Here is a 22,503-nt window from a genome sequence, read left to right on the forward strand (position 1 = left end):
TTAAACTTAAATGTCGGATCAATTTTTTTAGATGTTTTGATATTAATTTTTGTCCATAACTTAGATTAGACCAAAAGCGGTACATGTAAACATATGAATGGTGGTTTTTAATGTGTTAATTTCTTATGTTGACACATGTTTGACTTGAAAATTGGGAGTTATGGATTTGTATTTGCTCTAATTCAATATCTGTTATTGGTTCTTTGAAAAACCTGTACAACGAAAGTTGAAGCTTTCTGATATAACGCCATCTGCAAATGTCATTTCTAAAACATGCCCTTCAAACAAAGATGGACATGGACAAGGAACACAGGCATGCTACTAAAGGCGAGTGTCCGTGCAACATGGATGCCGGGGAACAAAAAACTTAGGATATTGTTGCAAATTCCTCGAACAGTGGAACTGAATACTTGTTTCCTTGCAGATAATATTTTATTTAAGTTCCATTCTCGTTTAGAGTTAGATGTATAATGTTATGAGAAAACTCGTCATTCACGCGCTCTGACTCTGCATCGTATTTCGTCAATAAATGCCTATATGCATAAACATATATCTCACATATTATCCATTGATTAGCTTAATTGATTGTGGATCATAACTTTTGCAAAATCAACATGCTTTGTTGTGTTCTCTTTCTCTGCAACTTAAATTCAGCATTGATGTTTTTACTGCTTGTGCATAGTTTTTGGGTTCGGGAGCTGATACTATTAATGCCCACTTGTTATGCCGAAGTAGAAGAATGAAATGAAGTTAGATTTTACTCAAATTATACAGTAAAATGTTATTGTCGTGACTTAACGATTAAATGGACCGTCTCTTAGCTACTAATTTAAATGTGTTTGGACACGAGAGTGGACTCAATGGTAATGAAACGGAGTTTTTGGCATCTCCACACTGTTGTTTGATTGAGTCCTCATTGATTGAGCAATATGGAATTAAAGATCAATTTGATATCTGAAGTTGGTTAGTATAATAAATTCAGTCCAAAATCAAGTTTGGGTGTTAATTTGGCTATTTAACTTGAGATCAAGTATGATGTAGTGACACACGTAAAATACGTGCCAATGATATGCCGACATGTGTCATTTTTAATTGATTTGATATTAATACCAAATTGAAGGGCTAAATTAATACCTAAAATTTAATATTAGACTAATTTGATCCTACTAACTAACTTGAAAAGCCAAATTAATCATTGATTGAAGCAATAAGTCGGTTTATCTCTAGACTCGAGGCCTTCTTTGATTTTGGGCTGGAGATACCCTTCTATCCCAAAACTTTTTATAATAAAAAAGAAAAAATTAACCAAATAGGAAAAAGTTGGTTTGAGTGATAAGAGTTTCTAATCACTTAAATTAAAAATCTTGAATTTGAATTTTAACACATTATTTAGAGAGTAAGATATCACTTGAATGCGTTCAAACTGATTAGTTATATATATATATATATATATATATATATATATATATATATATATATATATTAGGGATAAGTATCAAAATGATCTCAAGATTTTTGGAAAAGTATCAATTGAGTCTGACTTAAAAAAAATAGTATTATTTTAACCTCAATATTTATAACTTTCGTAGGAATAGAATTTAAGATTTCAAAATTTAAAGAAACTTAGTTTCGTCAAAAAAAAATATGTATATTAAAAAATTAAGGGATCGCAAATATGAAAATAAGAGCTTGTGTTCGTAAAATTTGTAAAAAATGTCGACTGATACGTAGACGGGGACGAATTATAGTAATTTGCTTCAACCCAAGACATAAACAAAGACAAGGATAATCTTTCTAAGCGAGAACACTCTAAAGGATCTGATGAAAAAAAAAGGAATGAGAAAAAAAACTTAGAATGATAATCATGACAAAACATGATTTATAATTGAAATAAATTCCGTTGTAAGTATAATGTTTCATACATCTTTAATTATTTTCTATACGTCTCCTACTTTAATAAACAATATTATGAAAAATTTTAAATTTATTCGTACAAAAAATACATAAAAATAATTCAATCCATATGAGTTAGATAAACCCAAATTAAAAAAAAGGTAGACTTCACCAAGTTTTGAATTTGAAAAATTAATCTAACTGCAATTCAACCTAACAATGGAGTTCATATAAAGCCGAAAATCCAAATTTTAGTTAGAGTTAACAATCGAAACGATTACACCTAACAACTTATACTAAAAAATAATGAAAATATACAAAATCTTTATTTAGTCATTTTGAAAAAAAATAATATAAATATGACAACGAGAGGTGGGGAGCAACAAAATTGAGAATAAAATAACAAATACATATGAAAAAAAATCGAATAATTACCTTTTGAAACATAACGATTTCCTGTCATTTTTGACACATTTTCTTTTCCTGATTTCAGTTGTCTATGCCTCTTCTATTTCCATCGGATTTATTCAATTGGAGATGTCAAAGTCTAAAGTCTCCCAATTCTTGAAAACAATGCTATTAATACAGTTTATCAATGGAAACCGCTCCTAAATAAATCTGAATCTCTTAATGAAGTAAAAACAAATTTATAAGACTGTATTATTTGAAGTAAGAACAAAATTATAAGATTAAGAACAAAACTAAATACATAATCAAAATTAAAGGTCGATGAGGCTTTTGATTTTCGGTGGCCAATGAATATAATGATGAAATACTATATATCATGCTTTATATATCGGTTTATTTGTGATTTTTGGCTTTCCTTCACTTTGTGTTTTTTCATCTTTCTGTAACTCTTATTTTCTTTTATTATTTTAATTAATAGACTAGTAATTGACAAGAAATAATTTGTTAATATAGTACTTATGAGATAGAAATAATTAAAACTCATTAACTCATTTATTATTTTTGCTCCTACGATGCCAACTAAGCCAAAAACCTCTAAAACACTTCTTGTAAATTCTCTCTGCTTCCGCTATTATATATAGTATAGAAGTTGGATCTCAAATTCTACGGTGCAATTGAGAATTGCAATTAACGTCATTTACTAAATTTCTTTGCAATTTTGCTTCATCCCTTATTTTTTGGAATAAAGTGGAAAAATACCCCTAACATTTACAGTCAGGAGTAATTTTACTCATAATATCTATAATGGTGCAATTTTACCCAAAATATTGTCAAGTTCGATCAATTTCAGACATATTATAAAACACATATATTTTGTTCCTTCTTATAAATACGGTGAAATATTTTGAAATATTTTTGTCCAACTCATACAATAGATATTATATTTTTTTTATTTTTTTTAAATTTCATGTTTAATCATATGTTTATGATCTGTTACTAATTATTGATAAAATGACTCACACGTGAAGTGTAAATGACAAGATTCATTACCTAGATGACGCTTTGATGAATTATTTCTCAAATTGATCCAACTTGACAAAGTTAGGAGTAAAATTGCTCGTGGCTGCAAAAGTTATGGATAAAATTGTACAATTTTAGACGTTGAGAATAAAATTGTTCCTAGTTGTAAAGGTTAGAGGTATTTTTTCATCTATCCCTACTTTTGCTGTCAATTTTTTTTATCCTTTTCCCTAACATTACTAAACTAATTTATTATAGCCCAAACTTCTCACAAAAACAACATCGTTTTTTATGGGTAATTTTATCTCATTTAATCAAATCGCTATTTATGAGTCATACTATCTCTCCATGTGGCATTAGTGTTCACATGGACACTAATGATTAAATGAATTTAATCATTTACCGTTAGATCCAGACTGATTAAATATAAGCTTTAGGATGCTTTGAATCTACATCCTAGAGATTTAATCAGTTTGACCTAATGATGAATGATTAAATTCATTTGGTCATCATGGTCCATGTGAATACTACTAGTTTGGTGTGAATTCAATTAATTGTTTTGTTCTTCATGGTCATCCCGTAACTTATTTAAGGTTATTCATTGGTCCTTAAAATTATTTAAAATGACTTAGTAGTCACTAAATTTAGTTAAAATGATACCCTATTACATAATAATAATAATAATAATAATAATAATAATACAAAATTTATCATGTTATATTCATTGTTCGTCACACAGTTTAAATTGGATATTTCAAATTTGAATCTTAATGTATATTGTAAATTTTAATTCGAAAATAAATTGCCTAAAACATTGATCAATCTCAAAAATCGAAACATGACACCATTATGTCAAACTTTCATGTTAACACATTTCATGTTAATTGACCAAAGCTCGTAAACAAATAAACAAGCTGCTCATGAGCAATTCGTTTATCATGTCCATGGACGAGCTCACCTAATAGAATAATACAGTAAAAACCTTACTTAAAATTGTAAAAAATAATAATTTTAAACATATAAAATAAATAACACCTTTATAGTTGAATTTGATGTTCGCAACTAATTAATTTAACAAATAAGAGCTTAATTCGAGTAAAAATAAATGATCAGATGTTTGATATGTTCAAATAAAATATCAATATTTTAATAAACTAAAAAATAAAAGATTAGGACTTCAATATGCTTTTTTCCTACTTTTTATTATATGCTAAAGTATAACAAATAAGTTATTAATCACTTAAGATTGGCTTGATCGGTTGAGGACTTCAAGTCGCTTAGGTTAGATTTTGAGTTCGAGCTGCAGAAAGCTTTGTCTGACAAGTCTCATACAAATTATAATTTTTTTATTAATCAATTGGAACAATATATCTTCTAAAGTCATTTATGCAATTATTGTTTTTCAAAACAGATCCATATTCAAATATTTAATCGAAGTTATTTTGTCATAAAAGATCATTCCAAACATTTTTACTAATCAAATTGATAAAATGTTCTGAATTTCTACATGAATGTTTGTTTGAATAAAGTTCGAATTTTTTTTTAATGAAAATTACTTTAATTGTTCTTTTATAATTAGGAGAAATTACAAAATTGGATCAAATAGGAGATCAATTTACATATGAGATCAATTTACATATTTAACTCATTTACTCAACCTACTATATATGTAGACTATTTTTGTGTGACTTTTCTAAAATACCCTTGATATATAACACTTAGAATTTTTTTAGCATTTCTTCTTTCTCCCTCTCGTCTGACTTCGCAGGTTTCGCAATATGCGAAGTCTGCTAAGATAAAAGACGTGTTTTTAAGCATTTTTTTTATCTTCATAGACTTTGCATATTGTGAAATCTGTGAAGTGGTATATAACAAAAAAGGCATAACAACAAGAGATTCTAAAATTAAAATCATAAGATTATCAAAATTTACAACAAAATTGCCACAATAATTTCCTAACAAATCATTTCAAAGTCAACGTGACCAATCTTGATGGAAATTTATCCGTGTATCAGAAGAGAATCTAGAAAAGTCATCTCCTCTGTATCTCAGTACACCGCCTTCCTGAAAGGGATTTTATGTATTCAACCACTTTCAGAAAAATTTAATCGTGTTAGGAAGAAAAATGACGATTTGGCTTCGCGAAAAGAGGATTTCGCGAAGTCTTCGAGGAGAAATTTGACGATTTTACTTCGTGAAAACAGATTACGCGAAGTCTGCGAAGGTAAAAATCATGAACATTTCTATTCGCAGACTTTGCGTAATCCGTTTTCGCGAAGTAAAATCATCCGTTTCAGACTCTTTCTCATTGCAGACCTTTGCGAAACCAGATTACGCAAAGTGATTTTCTGGAAAAAAAACGAAGAGAAAACAGTAGATACTTACATTTTTCCGCCTTTCACCATTAAAATCGTAAATAACCATATGATAAACGTAGAATAACGATTTCTTCGATCCGCACAAGAAGAAAGAAACCAAGAGACGAGCAAAAAGATGAAGATGAAGAACCATGACTTAGTTTTCTAGCAATAGGAAGATGAAGAATCAAGAGATGAAGAGAGGAAGAAAAAAAGCACATGGTGATGAAGGGAAATGGTGCAGATTTCGCAATATAAAGGAAGAGATGAAGATCAAAAGTTTGAGAATCTTCCGGAGAAGAAAAACCATGCGCTAAAAAAGAGAAAGGGGAAGGGGGAAGATGAAAGGTTAAGGATATTTTAGAAAAATCATACAAAAATAGTCTAGATATATAGTAAGTTGAGTATGTAAATGAGTCTTCCAACCCAATTTTATAATTTTCCTTTAGAATTATTGTTTTACCATGTTATAAAATCATGATTCATTTATGAAGAAATAAAATCGGCATTGAGGATAATTTTGTGGTATAGACATTGAGGATAATTGGCATTTATTCATATAAATTGATATAATAAGATTTAGGGTAAATTCCAAAAAAAACTATGTGGTTTGATGTTGTTCCAAAAAAACCCTTGTGGTTTGTTATTACAAAAAAAAAGGACTGTGGTTTGCGCCGTTACCCGAAAAACGGAAATGGACTTAACACCGTTAATTTGCTGACGTGGCACAGGGATAGAGTTGGAAATTCGAATTTTTTTTATTTTTTTTATTTTTTATTTTTTCTCTCTCCTCTTCTTCTCCCTCCTCCTTCTTCTTCTTCCTTCTCCTCCTCCTCCTTCTTCTCCTCCTTCTTCTTCCTTCTTCCTTCTTCTTCTTCCCCCTCCTTCTTCTTCTTCTTCTTCCTCCTCCTTCTTCTTCTACTTTTTTTTCTTTTTTTTTTAAGTTTCGGAAATTTCCAAATTTCTGGAAATTCCAGATTAAGAATTTACAGAATACCCATCAATGGCTAAGTTTTGAGTGAATGAGTAATAAATTGAAGAAGATGATTTTAAAATTAATAAATCTTCTTTTTGACTAAATTAATGTTTTTACTTTCCTCTTCTCAGAATTCCACCACTTCTAACCCAAAATCCATCTTCTTCTCCACTTCCTCCACTCTCAAGCTGTGTAATTCTCCCTCCGTCTCCCACTGCCAAAAAATGGACCAACAAGCCGCAAATCGTGGCGGACTTGGGTCCACATATTCTCTCCTTCGCCACCCAACCTTAACTACGGCTCTCTCCCTTCCACACCACACGATCTTCTTTGGGGACTGCGCAGATCCCCGATTGGATGGTCTCGATGACGATACTGATGCCCAGACTAACAACAGTACCCGCCGTGGCTATTCCAAGCCCGTTATGGTGCTTGACCTTATATGGAATTTGGCTTTCGTTGTGGTCTCACTTGTCGTGTTATATTCCGCCACTAGAGAAGAAATCTGGAAAATTTCCAGAAATCTGGAATTTTTCCAGATTTCCAGAAATCTGGATTTCCAGAGTTCCGGAAATCTGGATTTCCAGATTTCAGGAGAAATTTGGAAATTTCCGAAATCTGGATTCCATTTTTTATGTATCTAATAAAGCTAGCAGATGTTGTGTTGAATGTGAGTGTGATATGCATTACATTTTTTGTTTTGTTGATCCCATGCATTTTACAGCCTCTGGCTTGGCAACCTATTTTTGTAAATGAATGTTACTATGCTTACGCATATTTTTTATGCCTAAAAATCAATGAAGCTTAATTGAATGTGGATCACAGCTTTTGCAAAATCAAGATGCTATGCTCTATACACAAGTTTTCTTCTTCCGTATATCATTTAGTTTATGGTTGTTTATATTTCTATCAATTGTATCAGTTATTCAATGGATTCAGTTTACTACTGTAAGCCTAGTTTAAGATGAAGTCCAGATCCAGGGTAATTCTCCACTCCAGAAACACCAAGAAAGATGTTGCAGCTGCTACTGGCGAGTTCTCTTTCTCTCTAAAGTATTGATTGAGCAGCTGTCTAGTATCAGATTCAAAAGATAAACATTTTCTGCATAGATTCTATGTATGGATAGTTAACTTTTTGAAAATTATAATAGAATGCCTGTAATTCTTTTCATGCTAAACAAATATATATATTGTTTTGTCTAAAAATTGTGCTTAGGACTCTTTGAAAGGGGAACCACTTAATATGTTGATATTAGGTTGAAAATTACTCTACACTATCTCAACAAACGTTCCTATTTAGGGTCATGTTTGTTCGTGGAGAAGGATTCTTGTTAGAAAGGTTGGTCTGTGAACAAAGCTGATGTAGTAGAAATGGGAGATAGGAGTGTGGAGTAGTTACTGACATCTTTGATCTGAAACTAAGTGATTGAATAGTTGGTGTTTCATTGATTATATAGGTTTTAGATTTTGCACAATGAACGAAAATTATGCACTTTTATATGTTTTCTATTGTATTCATGGACCTTGCAATCGAGTTGAGGATCCAATTTCACTTATCAGATTCAACCCAACACGTACATGATTGATAGAGTGGAAGGTCGAATCAGAATAATAACCCTTGGGACCTTCACAGTGATGGCTGAATATCAGGTAACTTGTTGATTTTCTTTGCAAAAGTAGAGGAGATCGGAAGAATGATGTTCTTTAGGTCACCAAAACTTATTACATTTTTGGAGTTTTTGGTTAGCTAATAACAGAGAAAGACGTTCTTCAGGTTATCTTTCTGTTACATCAGGTTGATTTTTTGCTAGTGTTTGGTTATTGATCAGCACATTGGCAGAGCAGATATGATAATGATAGATGCAGATGATATCTGTAGAGATGCTGATTCTCTAAGAGCAGAGGTAATCGCGAAGTTCATTGGACGACTAGGTCTTGAGAAAACCATGTTCGAGTCATCGAGTGCTAGAACCGCAGAGTGGTTTGTCAAATGCTATGGTCCAAGGTATGACACTCTTTCTATACTACAAATTATATCATTGCCTATGCTCATCAATAATAGCTTATCGCGGTTGCCGGGGATCGAACCCGGGTCACCCGCGTGACAGGCGGGAATACTGACCATTACTTGGATGCAATTGCAATGTACTTTAAAATTGATATCCATTTATTTTAAAAAGATGTGATAAGAGTTGTGTTGTGGTGTTGAAACTTGAAAGGAGGTTTGCCTTATCTTCCTTCCCTCGATGCTAAAACTAAGAAGCGATATAGAGAAGCTATGGCTATGTCACCTGTTAATTTATTCTGTGTATTTGAAGAAATATTAATTGTTTATTTGGATAAATTTAGGTTTAGAATGCAGCTATTACAGATAGATATATAGATCATTTTGGGATTCAAAGAGGATGTTCAATCAGTAGCTGGAATTGAAATTATGTGTTGTTGCTGTGATTGTGTACCGAACACAGTAAAATAATTAATTTTTACATTTTGTACTAATAAAATCACATTGAACATTTTTAGATTAGATCCCCGAATATATTAACTAGGATGTTTAGTCAATTCAACCATGCTACCGTGTATATAATTGACACCTATTTTCTCTTACACAACACAACTGTCTTCTATCTTTTTTATTAGATGTTCTTCGAATCTAGTAACTCCTACACACAAGTGTTTTTTGGAAAAATTTGAATAAAATTACAGACTCGTCTCCTCTAGAGTAAAGGTTAGATCTTTCTTTTGACACTTCAATTCATTTCTCATGTTTTTATTTGTAAAACTCTTCTCCATCCTACAAATGGGTACAGTTTCACAACTCATAACCCTTCAGTGGTGGTATCATTATCACTGATCGAATGATTCTAATCCATACTCTTTTACTGTTTCGTACCTCATCAATTCATGTGGATTGCCTCCTAAATCTGCATCAATAGCTTCTAAATTTGTTCAATTTAATTGCCCAGAAAAACCTGACTTCTATCCTTTTCTGAAGAGCTTGGATTCTCAAAACCCCAAGTCTCTGAACTGATCACCAAGTTCCCAACATTTCTATCATTCAATCCACATAAAATCATTTTCCCCAAGTTGAGTTCTTTCCCTCCAAGGTTGCTTCGACCGCCGACCTTGTAAGAATCTTTACTGCACACCCTTGGATCTTGCCTGTCAGCCTTTAGAAAATCAATTGGTTCCTTCTTTTAATTTATTAATTGGCTTGTTTGAATCCAAAAACAAAACAATTGAATTCATTAAACAAAATCCTCGTGTTCTATCTAGTAATCTTGAAGCTGCTCTAATACCTAATATCAACATTTTGAGAGAATGGAGTGGTTGCATCAAATATTTCATTACTATTTGATATTCATTGGCAATGTATTGGAAGTCCAGTCAAATTTGAAGAGATTGTAGACGAAGTGAAGGATTTAATACTTTGAAGTCACAGTTTGTTAGAGCAATCGCAGTATTGGCATCAATTTTGATAGGTTTTGAGTTCATCGATATTTTGCTAAATGGGTTAGTAACTTATATTTGTGATAGACAAGAGGCTGTGTTATTGAGTGCTTGTTGATGAAAATTGATTCAACACGTACATGATCGATAGAGCGAAATGTCAAATGAGAATAAAAACAAAGGTTTGCTTAGCTTTGGCAGTTGTTATTGGTTGTATTTCTATAGGAACTGTTTCGGCGTATTTTTTGGAGGAACTGAATTGGGTTGATAGTTTTTATCTTTCTGTTACATCAGGAAGATGTTTTGCCATTACTTCGTTATTAATCTGCACATTGGCAGTTGCAAGAGCGTTTATGGATATCAATTGGTTTAATTGGATCAGGTTTTCAAATGTTACTGAATATTTGTGACACTGTTCGAAACGAAGGCCGCCTGGACCGCCTAGGTTCCGTCTAGGCGCTTGAAATCGAGAATTCGTCCCGATTTTCTACAATTAGTCCCTCTAGGCGTTTTATTGACTCCTAGGCGATTTTCAGCCGCTTGGGCTCCGTCTAGTCCGCCTCGACACCGCCTAGACCGCCTAAACGATAATGAACAAAAACATTATTAATTGTGAATTTTTTTTTTTTGCTTTATTATAATTCACTTTTAAGTTGTTTCAATGATATTGTTCTTGAAATGTTGATGTTTGCACAATTTTAAAGATATATGTTATAAATATACGTGTTTTTCTATATTAAATATTTTTATATTATTATTTTTAGATAGTATAATATATATTTTAATTGAATTATCCAATAATTTGTTGATTAATAAATAAAAAATACAAAAATACAAATCCGATTAATCACCGATTAATCTCCGACTAATCCCCGATTAATGCTCGAGGGCTCTGTCCGCCCGACTAGCGCCTAGCGTTTTTTACAACCTTGTTTGTGAGTATGATATTATCTGCATAACTTTTCTAATTTCAGTTCATTGAATTCATTTAGTATAATTTAGTATAATTTTAGTATTTTAGTATAATTTTATAACTTTAGTATAATTTTATAATTTTAGTATAATTTTACAACTTTAGTATAATTTTATAACTTTCAGGGACAAGCAAACGTCCCAAAGGTAGTGAGGACGAGAGCTGGCTAGTTAGTGGACCGGTGGATGGTGGCCCCGTTGATGGTTCCATGATTCCTAGTTTTCTAGGACATGTTGCCTCGCGGATGCTGGGAGGAGAGATTCGGTCGTTTCTGACCTGCTACAACAGATCAACAGCATGCCGAGATTTGTGTCAGTGGTTTTCTGGTGCGTCACCCGAGGTAAGAATAATATAGTTTGTCAACATTTATTGTAATTTATATTTTTAACTATAAACATAAAAAAACATTCAGTAATTGTATAAATTATATATGTGTCATTTTACAGCTGAAGGAAATGATCGAGAAGACTGGTTTGTCTCACCTTCCACATATCATGTTTAAGAACCTCGACACTCCGCTGTTGACTGCGTTCGTGGAGCGGTGGCATCCCGATACGAACTCCTTCCACATGTCGTTCGGGGAGATGACTATCCAGCTGCATGATGTATGGCAGATTCTTCGGATCCCGATCGACGGTCCGATGGTGTCCGAGTCTCCCACTACTGACGGGCTTCAAGCCATGTGCATGCTGATGTTTGGGGTGGATCGGGATCAGCTTCTGTTACTGGGCCTGTAATATCCCGCATTTTTACGTTTAAGATATACGTCTCTAAAAAAATATATATATATTTAAATTTATTATTATATAAATATCTTTGGAAAATGGTAATGATTATCAATCTTTAAAATATTATTAGTTTATAAATATTTATTATTTATGAAAATTGTGACTTTAGAATTTGATTTTTATATATATATATATATATATATATATATATATATATATAATTACGAAAGTGAAAAGTTAGTTAGTAAAGTTATTTTATTGATTTATTTGTATTATATTATATTTATAAAAAGAATCCAACAAATCTTAAATACCTCCTATATTTAAGCATTGGTTTTCTATTATAATTCTTTAAGAAATACGATTTCGTTTCAATTTTATAAAACTATGTTTCATTTAGTACTCTTTTCCATAAATCATATTTAGCAGCCATCATCTGGAAAGAGCTTTCAAATGTGGTATTGAGCTTTCTCACAATTGAAAAAAAAAAGTAATTTACTTATTAATTATTGTTCATATATATATATATTATTTGTTTTTTTTCATGGTGTTAGAAAATTATATTTTCTTTACATATCATGGTTTTCACTAAATCGTATTTTAATACCAATTATTATATTAATTCACTTACTTCGTTTTTCCAATAGTTTATTTTGACTCAATTTTATTTGGGTTGTAGATTTGATTAAGTATGATAGAAAATTTTGGAGTAAAGTGAGATATGTTGATCGAATAGGAATTTGACGACGTTCGAATGGATTGGGAAGATTGATAACTAAGATTTGGTTCTGACTGTTATTCGGAGTTCGAGGTGAGTGGTAATTATGGTTCATGACACTATTTATTTGATTTTGAAATCTCTGGCATGAAATCTGTTTGATAAAAATATTTTGATCCAATTTTTAAATTTATCTCCTATTTTCGTTTCTTGAAGACAGTTCTGATGAACTTTTCCAAAAATGTTATTTGTTCAAAATAGTGCTTAGTTAGATGATAAAACACTTTCTTGAGTTTAAATTTATTTGTCAAATATTCTCTGCATTAGAGCATAGGCTTCTGGGAACAGGCCCTTGGTACATTAGTTTATCTGATATCATGTATCTTATTTGGAAGTAAAAATTCTTTGAGATTATACTTAATTCTGTTAATCGATTGATTTATCTGTTACCATTTGGATTGAAAATCTGAAATTTTATTCGAATTCTGCCGCCTGGATTGAAAATCTGAAATTTTATTCGAATTCTGTCGTCTGGATATTTAAGTTATTCGAAAAATATTATGAGATATAAATTATACACTTTGAAACCGGTACATGTGCTTAGTATTATTTGTATCTGTTTTCATGTCTCACTGACCTTCATATTAGGCTTGCATTATTTGTTATTGTTTTACTTGTGTATGTGTTTGTCTTTGTGTCAGTTGTATTAGAATCATGCATAAGGTCGGTGAAGACATTCTGTATCTGAATCTGGTAGCGCTACCATCTGTGTCTGTTATCTGGCCTTTGGTGATGTGGAATATCATCACTCTGATGTTACTGTACCGTGATTTTGAGAATTTCTGTAATTTATTATTATCATTCGATTTACTTGATTTGAGTAAATATCGCAATATTATTTGATTTCTCTACACCATCATGTTTGATAAATTCTGAAAACAAATTTGAAACTTATCTGCATATCTGCCTGTTCCTTGTCTGTTGTGCTATGATTATCACTCACTAGGATTTTCGCTCGCATAGACGGAAATCTCATACCACGTTGATTTTATTTTTTTCAGATTAAGATCTCTATAGCTGGACAGATATTTGAGGTTCAATATTGAAGGAGGATATTGTTAGTTACCTATTGCTACTGTACTGATCTAGAGCTGTTTGGATAAATTTATGGTATATACTTGTTCACAGTTTAAGTTGTATAATCATGCTAGAAGCCTTTATTAGTTAAACAAATATTAATTTGTACTTTGAATTTGAGGCTAGCATAGGTTAAGGTAGTCTTAATTTATGCGCCGGTCATGGCCAGGTTCGGGTCGTGACAGGGCCGACATTTATGGGGTGGTGGAGGTGTATTTGTTCAGGCTGTACACATGCTTGTCATCCAGGGTAGGGATGACGCTACTCAGGCCACAGCATGGATGTGGCTTATGCTTGGATCCACTTTGTTTGTTGACAAGAGCGGAGATATGATTATGCCGGCCTATCTTGCTGAGGTTTACGGCGGTGTCAGCGGGGCAGCTGGACTTTCATGGGGATCCGCTACACTTGCCACGTTGTACCGGCAGGTGGGGATAGCGAGCAGAGGAGACTGTTCTGGTATATGCGGATGTTTGACCCTACTGCAGACATGAATATATGAGTATTTTCCGGTGTTCTGGCCGCATAGAGGAGCTCACTTGATCCCAGCTGACCATGCCCGTGCACTGAGATGGGAGGTCGGGGTACCAGACAAGATGACCGCCCGACTAGATACCATACGCGGGCAGTTGGACCGTATGACGGCAGCAGAGGTATTTTATAAAATTTTAGAATTAATTTAAGTATTATTTATAGTATATTATTATTTTTTATTGAGTATTATTTTTTTTCAGGTGACGTGGTTGCCTTATGGTCCTGTCCCCGATGATGATCGGCTTCGAGCGTCCTACGCCGGTTGGATACGGTGTAGAGACATCGTCGAGCCGTATATGCCCGATCGAGCGCTGCGACAGGTCGGATATACTCAACCTATCCCAGCTGAGCGTATTAGACCTGATAAAGCAGTACGACCATGGAGATCTTTATCGTATAAGCTCACGCATTTCTCTGTCACAGTTGAGGATACCTGGCGAAGATTTCCATCGGCTCGGGGCATTGATCGGAGGAGATGCCGACTAGTTGGATACGATCCCACTGCCTGTTATCCTGCTTATATGGACTGGTATATGCGATATTCGCATCCCCATCTCCTTCATGCACCACAGGCTGGACCGGTACAGCATGCTCGCGCCAACAGCGAATTTGTAAGTTTATTATTATTTAATATTATTATTTAGTATTAGTTTATATGTGTTTATTTTTTAATATTTATTTTTTTTTTTTGCAGTGGGTTAGCTGGTTGTGGCGTGTCACCTAACTAGCGGCTACCTACCGATCTGACGAGGATGCTCCACGCATTAAGAGGGAGATGGATGAGTTTATGGAGGCGTGACGTCGGGCGAGCTAAATTATTTTTGTAGAACTTCATACATTTTAACACTTTTGATATTATATTTACTCTTTTATGTTTATTAATTTTTATGTTTATTAATTTTTATTTTAATGTTTATGTTTTTAAATTTTATTTGTTAAAGGGTAATACGAGTTAAAATGCCGTAATTTTATTTCTAAACGGATAATTCGAGTTAACCACAATTATGAACAATTTTTTTTTGTGATTTATTCATGCGGGCGTGAGGTAATCACGCCTCACCACAAGTTGTGAGGCTATCACGCCTCACCGTAGGTGCGGACATGATAGTCTCATGCCTCAACCTGTGGTGAGGCGTGATTACCTCATGACTCACCACAGGGTGAGGCGTGATTACCTCACGCCCGCATGTCGGGAGAGGTTTTTTCCCCCAATTTTCCACCTCAAAGCCTCAAAGGGTACTTTCGTCCTTTCACGGGGCTAGAGGTGGGAAATTGGGGTTGGGTTTAACAACACCCTTTTATAATGGCCAATGAATATAGTGGTGGAATACTGTCTATCATGATTTATATAGACGTTTATTTGTGACTTTTGGATTTCCTTTGCTTTGTGTTTTTTTATCTTCCCGTAAATCTTATTTTCTTTGAGCTAGTAATTGTTTAATATATTATAAATATAAATCTATTATTTTTTATTAATTAAATCTTTTTAATCTTGATTTTTTACTACGTTAACAACTCATTAAAAAGACATCTAAAACATTTCTCCTCATTTCTCTTTGCCCGCTATTATATATAGTATAGATAGATATAGATTAATTACATTATATAGTAAATTTTTTAAAATAAATTTAATGAAACAAAAATAGAATTTCAGTTATTTTATTCATATAAATTGATATAATAAGATTTACTAATATTTTGCCAAGGAGTAAACGGCATAGTTTTAGCGCTAGCGGTCGTGGAAACTGAAACCCCTGCGTTTCACTCTTTCCATGAATCTCTCTTCCCTCGTTAGGGTTTTGCTTGCTTCTTCATAGTTTCTGAATTTCTCTGCTGCAATTGGTTTTGTTAGTTCAAATCAGATTATCGACTTCTCTCGTATCTATTAAATGTCAGATTTTTCTTTCGACTCTTTAGCATCAGTTGTCATATTTCGTTTTATCTGTAAAACTCTTCTCCATCCTAGAAATGGGCACAACTTTACATCTCATAACCCATCAATGGTGGTTTCGTTATCACCTAGACACTTTTCAAGTGAGTCTGATAGTCCAGACTCTTTTACTGTTTCTTACCTCAAAAAAACATGTCGATTATCTCCTGAATCGGCGTTATCAGCTTCCAAAAGTGTCCAATTTGAATCCCCGGAGCAGCCAGATTCGGTCCTATCTTCTTTCCAAAACTTTGGATTCTTGGCCGGAGCCTTAAGTTTTTGCCTAAGGCGATTGACGGAATTGGTTGCAAATGAGCCGATTCTGAGAATCTTGGAGATGAGAACTGAATGTGGTTGCAGGTAAGGGTCTTTTTTGAGGGTGCAAGGAACCAAATCTGATAGTGCCAGGCTGGGGTGGAGACAGGGAGCTGGGGTCTTTTGAGGGTCGAAGGAACCAAATCCAAAGCTCCTAACGAATTCAATCCGGTGAAATTCAAATCCGAAATAAACAAAGAAAGATCTCTGAGAAGCCTGATGCCGTCCTATCATGGTGGTTCCGTTATCACTTAGACACTTTTCAAGCCAGGCTGATAATCCACCCTCTTTCACTGTTTCTTACCTCTTAAAAACATGTGGATTATCTCCTGAATCTGTGTTGTCAGCGTCCAATTTGAATCTTCTGAGCAGCCTGATTCAGTCTTATCCCGTTTCCAAAAGTTTGGATTTTCAAAAACCCAAATCTCTGAAATGATCAAGAAGTTCCCTAAAATGCTACATTGTGATCCAGAGAAGACTATTTCCCCCAAAGTTGAGTTCTTTCTCTCTATAGGAGCTTCAACCCCTGAACTTGTAAGAATCTTCACCATCAATCCCTGGATCTTGGGAAGGAGCTTAGAAAGTCAATTGGCTCGAACTTTTAATATTTTAACTGAGGTGCTCCAATCTTATGGCAAAGCCATTGAAGTGATTAAGCGAAATCCTTATGTTCTATATTCAACTCCTGAAGCTGGTCTGGTACCTAATGTCAACACTTGTAGAGAAAACTCAGTGCCTGCATCAAATATTTTGGGGCTAATTAGTAATTATTGGCGATGCCTCATCCATGCAAATCCAGTCAAATTCAGAAAGATTGTGGAGGAAGTGAAGGAAATGGGATTCAATCCTTTGAAGTGTCATTTTGTAGAAGCAATAATGTTATTCACATCAGTGACCAAATCAAAGAGGGATGGAAACGGCTGCAATGGATTTTTATGTCAACAAACTGGGTTTAGAGCCTTCGGTCATTGTGAATTGTCCTACACTACTTGGATATAGCTTGAAGAAGAGGCTCGTTCCAAGAGGTGCAGATCTTCAATTTATGTCATCTAAGGGTCTGGTTAAATTAGATTCAAGGATAACTGATATGTTCATATGTTCAGAGAGGCGGTTCTTGGAAAAATATGTGAAATGTCATGAGGAAGCTCCTCATTTGATTAATTTGTATAACCAGAAGTTAAATATTTCTGATAAAAGAAAATCTGGAAAAGATAAAGAATGACAAGTAGATACATTAGTTAAGCTGTACTTTCAATTTTTTTTATGCCAAATGTATCTAATAAAGCTAGCAGATGTTGTGTTGAATGTTAGTGTGATATGCATTACATTTTTTATTTCGTTGATCCCATGCATTTTACAGCCTCTGGCTCTGCAACTTATTTTTCTAAATGAATGTATACGCATATTTTTTATGCCTAAAATTCCTTCAACTCAAGCTTAATTGGATGTGGATCATAACTTTTGCAAAATCAAGATGCTATGCTGCATACACAAGATTTCTTCTTCCATATATCATTTAGTTTATCATTGTTTATATTTCTATCATTTAATTGTATCAGTTATTCAATGGATTCAGTTTACTGAAACCAGTTTAAGATGAAATACAAATCCAGGATAATTCTCCACTCCAGAAACACCAAGAAAGATGTTGCGGCTGCTACTGGTTAGTTCTCTCTCTCTCTCTATATATATATATATATGACAAATAATCATAGGTTGAGTTATCCCACACAAGGGCGGCCCGGTCGCACTACGCGTCCCCGCTGAGCGAGGGTCCGGGGAGGGGTCCCACCACAAGGGTGTACTGGGGGCAAGCCTTCCCCTGCCAAATTATTTTGGCAAGAGGCCGCTCCTAAGACTCGAACCCGTGACCTCTTGGTCACACGATAACAACGTTTACCGTTGCGCCAAGGCTCGCCCTCAGGAATCAACTTATATAACTGAATAAATCCTTAAAGTATCAGATTCGAAGATAGTAAGTTTTTCTTATGAGGGGACGTTTCCTTCATAGACTCTATAGTCTTTTGTCTAAAAATTGTTACCTTTCTGAAAACTATAACAGAATGCCTACAGTCTTTTGTCTAAAAATTGTGCTTCAGACTCTTATGAGGGGACGTTTCCTTCATAGACTCTACGGTCTTTTGTCTAAAAATAGTTTTTATCCTTCTGTTACATCAGGAAGACGTTTAGCCATTACTTTGTTACTAATCTGCACATTGGCAGTTACTCAATATTTGTGAGTATGATAGTATCTGCGTTAATCGATAGTATCTGCATAACTTTTTTTAACTTGAGTTCATTGAATTCATTTCATAAAGTCTGCTTCATTTTGGTATTTGATATACTTATGTTTAGCTGAATTTAGAAAGTGATGAACTTTGTTATTGAGTTGAGGCTATAATTTGGCATATCAGCTATGGATTATTATGTCAACAGATTGAATTTGGAATTTGGCATGAAGTTGAGTTAGTATTTGTTTTTTATGCAAATTATTGATTTACTGAAACAATACACTTTCTGGTGCATTATAGAGACAGTATTGTAAAACAAGGGGAAAGGATAAAGTAGCAGCAAATGGTGGCTTATTGTTCTTCATAATTGAAGTTGTGGTAGTGGTAAGATGTTTATATATTCTTAAATGATGTATAAAGATCTAATTGTTTGATAGCATTTAGTTGTATACATTTTTTGGCATTTGGTATACTTGTATTGTATTCATGGACCTTGCAGTTAGGGATGGCAGCGGGTATTCTACACGCGGATACCCTACACTATCCGACCCTAATGGGACTACCTGTACCCTCTATAAAAGGGTATGGGATCAAAACCATTACCCATTAGAGTAATGGGACGGGTATGAGAATATCCTCTAGGGTACCCGTTATCCGTCATAAATTTTTATATATTAATAAATATCACTTTTTTTTAGATATAAGACGTGAGATTTGCAACCTTTTGTTTTTCAACTATTAAGTGATGCCACTAAGCTAATTTATTCTTATTAATTAAGGTTCAATTTGTTTAATTTTTAGATAGATGATTTATTAAATTTATACTTTGTTAAATTTGTAATATTTTTGGGCTAAGGTGCAAAAATACCCCTAACGTTTTGGGTTAGGAGCAATTTTACCCCTAACGTCTAAAATGGTGCAATTTTACCCCTAACGTTTGTAGCCAGGAGCAATTTTACCCCTAACGTTGATAAATTGGGTCAATTTCAGAAATAATTCATCAAACTGTCTTCTCGGTCATAAATCTTATCATCTATACTTCACACGTGCGTCATTTTATCAATAACAAATCATAAACATATGTCGGGATGTGAAAAAAAATAAAAAAATAAAAAAAAAATATACTGTCTTTTGTACGAAGTAGACAAAAAAAATTCAAAAAATTCACCGAATTTATAAATATTAATCTCAAATTCTATTATTAAATTACAAAAGAATGAAATCCTTTTTTTTAGAATGAATTGATACGCAATTGGTGCAAAATAATGAACAAAAACATCTGTGTTTTATAATAGTGTCTGAAATTGACCCAAATTACCAACGTTAGGGGTAAAATTACTCTTGGCTACAAACGTTAGGGGCAAAATTGCACCATTTTAAATGTTAGGGGTAAAATTGCTCCTAACCCAAATCGTTAGGGGTATTTTTGCACCTTAACCCAATATTTTTTGTTTTATTTATTGATTCTTAACGGGTAAGGGTGCCTGCGGGTACCCGTGAATTAAATGGGACGGGTATGGGATGAAAAAAGATACTCGTTAGGGTAATGGGACGGGTACGTGTAATTAAAAAATAAAATGGTAAGAGTTTGGGATTGAGATTGGCATTACCGCCGGTACCCTACCCGTTACCATCCCTACTTGCAGTTAGGGGTGTTCAACGGTCGGTTCGGTCTGAAAACTGAGAAATGACCAAAAACCGAATAACTCAAAAAATAGAAATCGAATATAACCGAATAACAATAATAAACCAAACCGAATTGAAAATTTTGGTTTGGTTTGGTCAGTTATTCGGTTTATACACATATTTTTAATACTTTAACATAAAATATAGATAAAAAGAAAGAAGTTTAATCTAAAACATAAAATGCATTAATTTTAGAATCAATAGTAGTGATTTAAATAATTTTAAATAAGAATACAAATAAAAGTTTGCTAATTTATTTTATCAATATAATAAAACTTCTATATAGAAATACTCTATATAAGGATAACCTCTATTTTATTATAAAAAAAATTTGGTTCCAACTTGGATCAGTTATAAATAGGAATAACCTCCCAAACGTTATTTGGTATATATTTTTTAAGTCCCGCTTTTAGAAACTATGTCTCTATATAGTAATATATATATTAAGAATTCAAACTAAATTATAAAATATTAAAAAAAAAACTATTGAAATTATCTATGAGTTGGAAACACAAACTACAACTTGAAATTATAAATATTTAGTATTCTTATTGATGTTTATATTTTTCCCATAAAACTCTTCCAATTATCTATATATTGAAAACTTAAACTCTGAATTTCTAAATATTTAATTTGTTCTATTAATGTATATTGTTATATATTATATATAAACCATGTATGTCTATGATAAAAATTTAAAATTTTATGTGTTTGAGAAATTTTATTATACCAAACTCTATTTAGTAATAACCATTCAATTGTTATATAAATACTTCGGTCCCAAACGTATTCCTATATAGAGGTTTTAATGTTATTAATTCAGTGAAATACTCAATGAAAGTGGAATAGTAATGAGTAAGCTATAAACCATTGCATAGAACAATAACAATTATTATTGAGAAATTTTACGGCTGACACCAATTAAAATTTCATTTTTCCTTTATTGTTGGGTTAATGAGTTGAGAGTAATTAGTTTTATAGTATAAATCTTAATAATAATTTATAGTTATATGCATGTGAGAGGATATTCTTAATATTGTCTTTTATATATATATATATATAATATGTAATTAAACTTTATTTCGGTCTGTTCGATTAATTCGGTCATTTTTTCATAAAAAACCGAACCGACTGAAATTACCGAAATATTACAAAAAAGAGAACCAAAATCGAACCGGTTAACTAAAATTAATTGGTTCGGTCAGTTATTTCGGTCCGGTTCGGTTTTTGAACACCTCTACTCGCAGTTGATAGTTGTTATCTTTCTAAAATTAAAAATATCGCCGTTGCCGAGGATCGAACCCGGGTCACCCGCGTGACAGGCGGGAATACTTACCACTATACTACAACGACTTGGATGCAATTGCATTATAGTTTAAAATAGATACCCATTGTTAATAACTTTGAATCTGTAAATTTGTTATGTGCATTTGAAGAAATATTAATTCTTTATTTTGATAACTTTGAATCTGTTAATTTGTTATGCTCATTCCGTTATATCTTTTCTAAACATTAAACTTATATTGGTACTATTCTGTTCGTATAGCCTAAATTGATACTTTCTCAAAAACCATTTAGCTATTTTGGTACCTTATCCCTTATTTAATTGATCTTTCTATATAATAAAAAAAAAAGGCAAAAGACATTATTAGGTCCCTGACTTTCACTTTTTGGTTCATTAAGCCTTTGATCTTTTATTTTTGGTCTCATTAAGTCCTTTATGATCAAATTAGTAAGTTATGAACATTTAATTCTGTTAATAATATTAACTTCATCTGTATTTGAAATTATTAAAAAAAAATTATTTTTTACAGTTTGAATTAAAGTTTTTACAGTTTCTCTATAATCATATTACACATCCAAAACTGCATTCAAACAGTGAAAAAATACAAATTTCGAATGCAGGTATAATGAATAACATTCTGTTAACTGAATTTTATGTTCAAAATTATTTTTTTGGTCATAAAGGGCTTAATGAGATAAAAAATAAATGATCGGGGACTTAATATATCCAAATAAAAGATCAATGACTTAATGAACCAAAATATGAAAGATCAGGGGTCTAATGATACTTTTTATTTAATCACAAACCTTCACTTGAAGTTAGGATCAATACATTTTCGAGTAATTGTACACCTGATAATTGT

General features: G+C 32.8%; 1 protein-coding gene across 3 annotated transcripts; it reads left to right on the forward strand.

The window, feature by feature from the left end:
- The first annotated feature begins 6,510 nt into the window (after positions 1-6,510).
- LOC136221780 (protein HEAT-STRESS-ASSOCIATED 32-like) lies at positions 6,511-14,799 on the forward strand. 3 transcript variants are annotated; one of them, XM_066009211.1, is made up of 8 exons: positions 6,511-7,685; positions 8,215-8,304; positions 8,484-8,659; positions 11,203-11,417; positions 11,524-11,810; positions 12,485-12,616; positions 13,585-14,313; positions 14,395-14,799. In XM_066009211.1, exons 1-4 carry the CDS (start codon positions 7,668-7,670, stop codon positions 11,225-11,227), a joined length of 309 nt encoding a protein of 102 aa, XP_065865283.1. In that variant the 5' UTR covers positions 6,511-7,667; the 3' UTR covers positions 11,228-11,417; positions 11,524-11,810; positions 12,485-12,616; positions 13,585-14,313; positions 14,395-14,799. The 3 variants fall into 3 exon arrangements, 2 of the variants coding, with proteins under 2 accessions (XP_065865283.1, XP_065865282.1); XR_010685302.1 differs by having other exon boundaries at positions 6,511-8,659; positions 14,395-14,514; positions 14,618-14,799; XM_066009210.1 differs by having other exon boundaries at positions 6,511-8,659.
- Positions 14,800-22,503: the final 7,704 nt, after the last annotated feature.

Source organism: Euphorbia lathyris, chromosome 3, assembly GCF_963576675.1.
Source record: "Euphorbia lathyris chromosome 3, ddEupLath1.1, whole genome shotgun sequence".
NCBI classification, from domain to species: domain Eukaryota; kingdom Viridiplantae; phylum Streptophyta; class Magnoliopsida; order Malpighiales; family Euphorbiaceae; genus Euphorbia; species Euphorbia lathyris.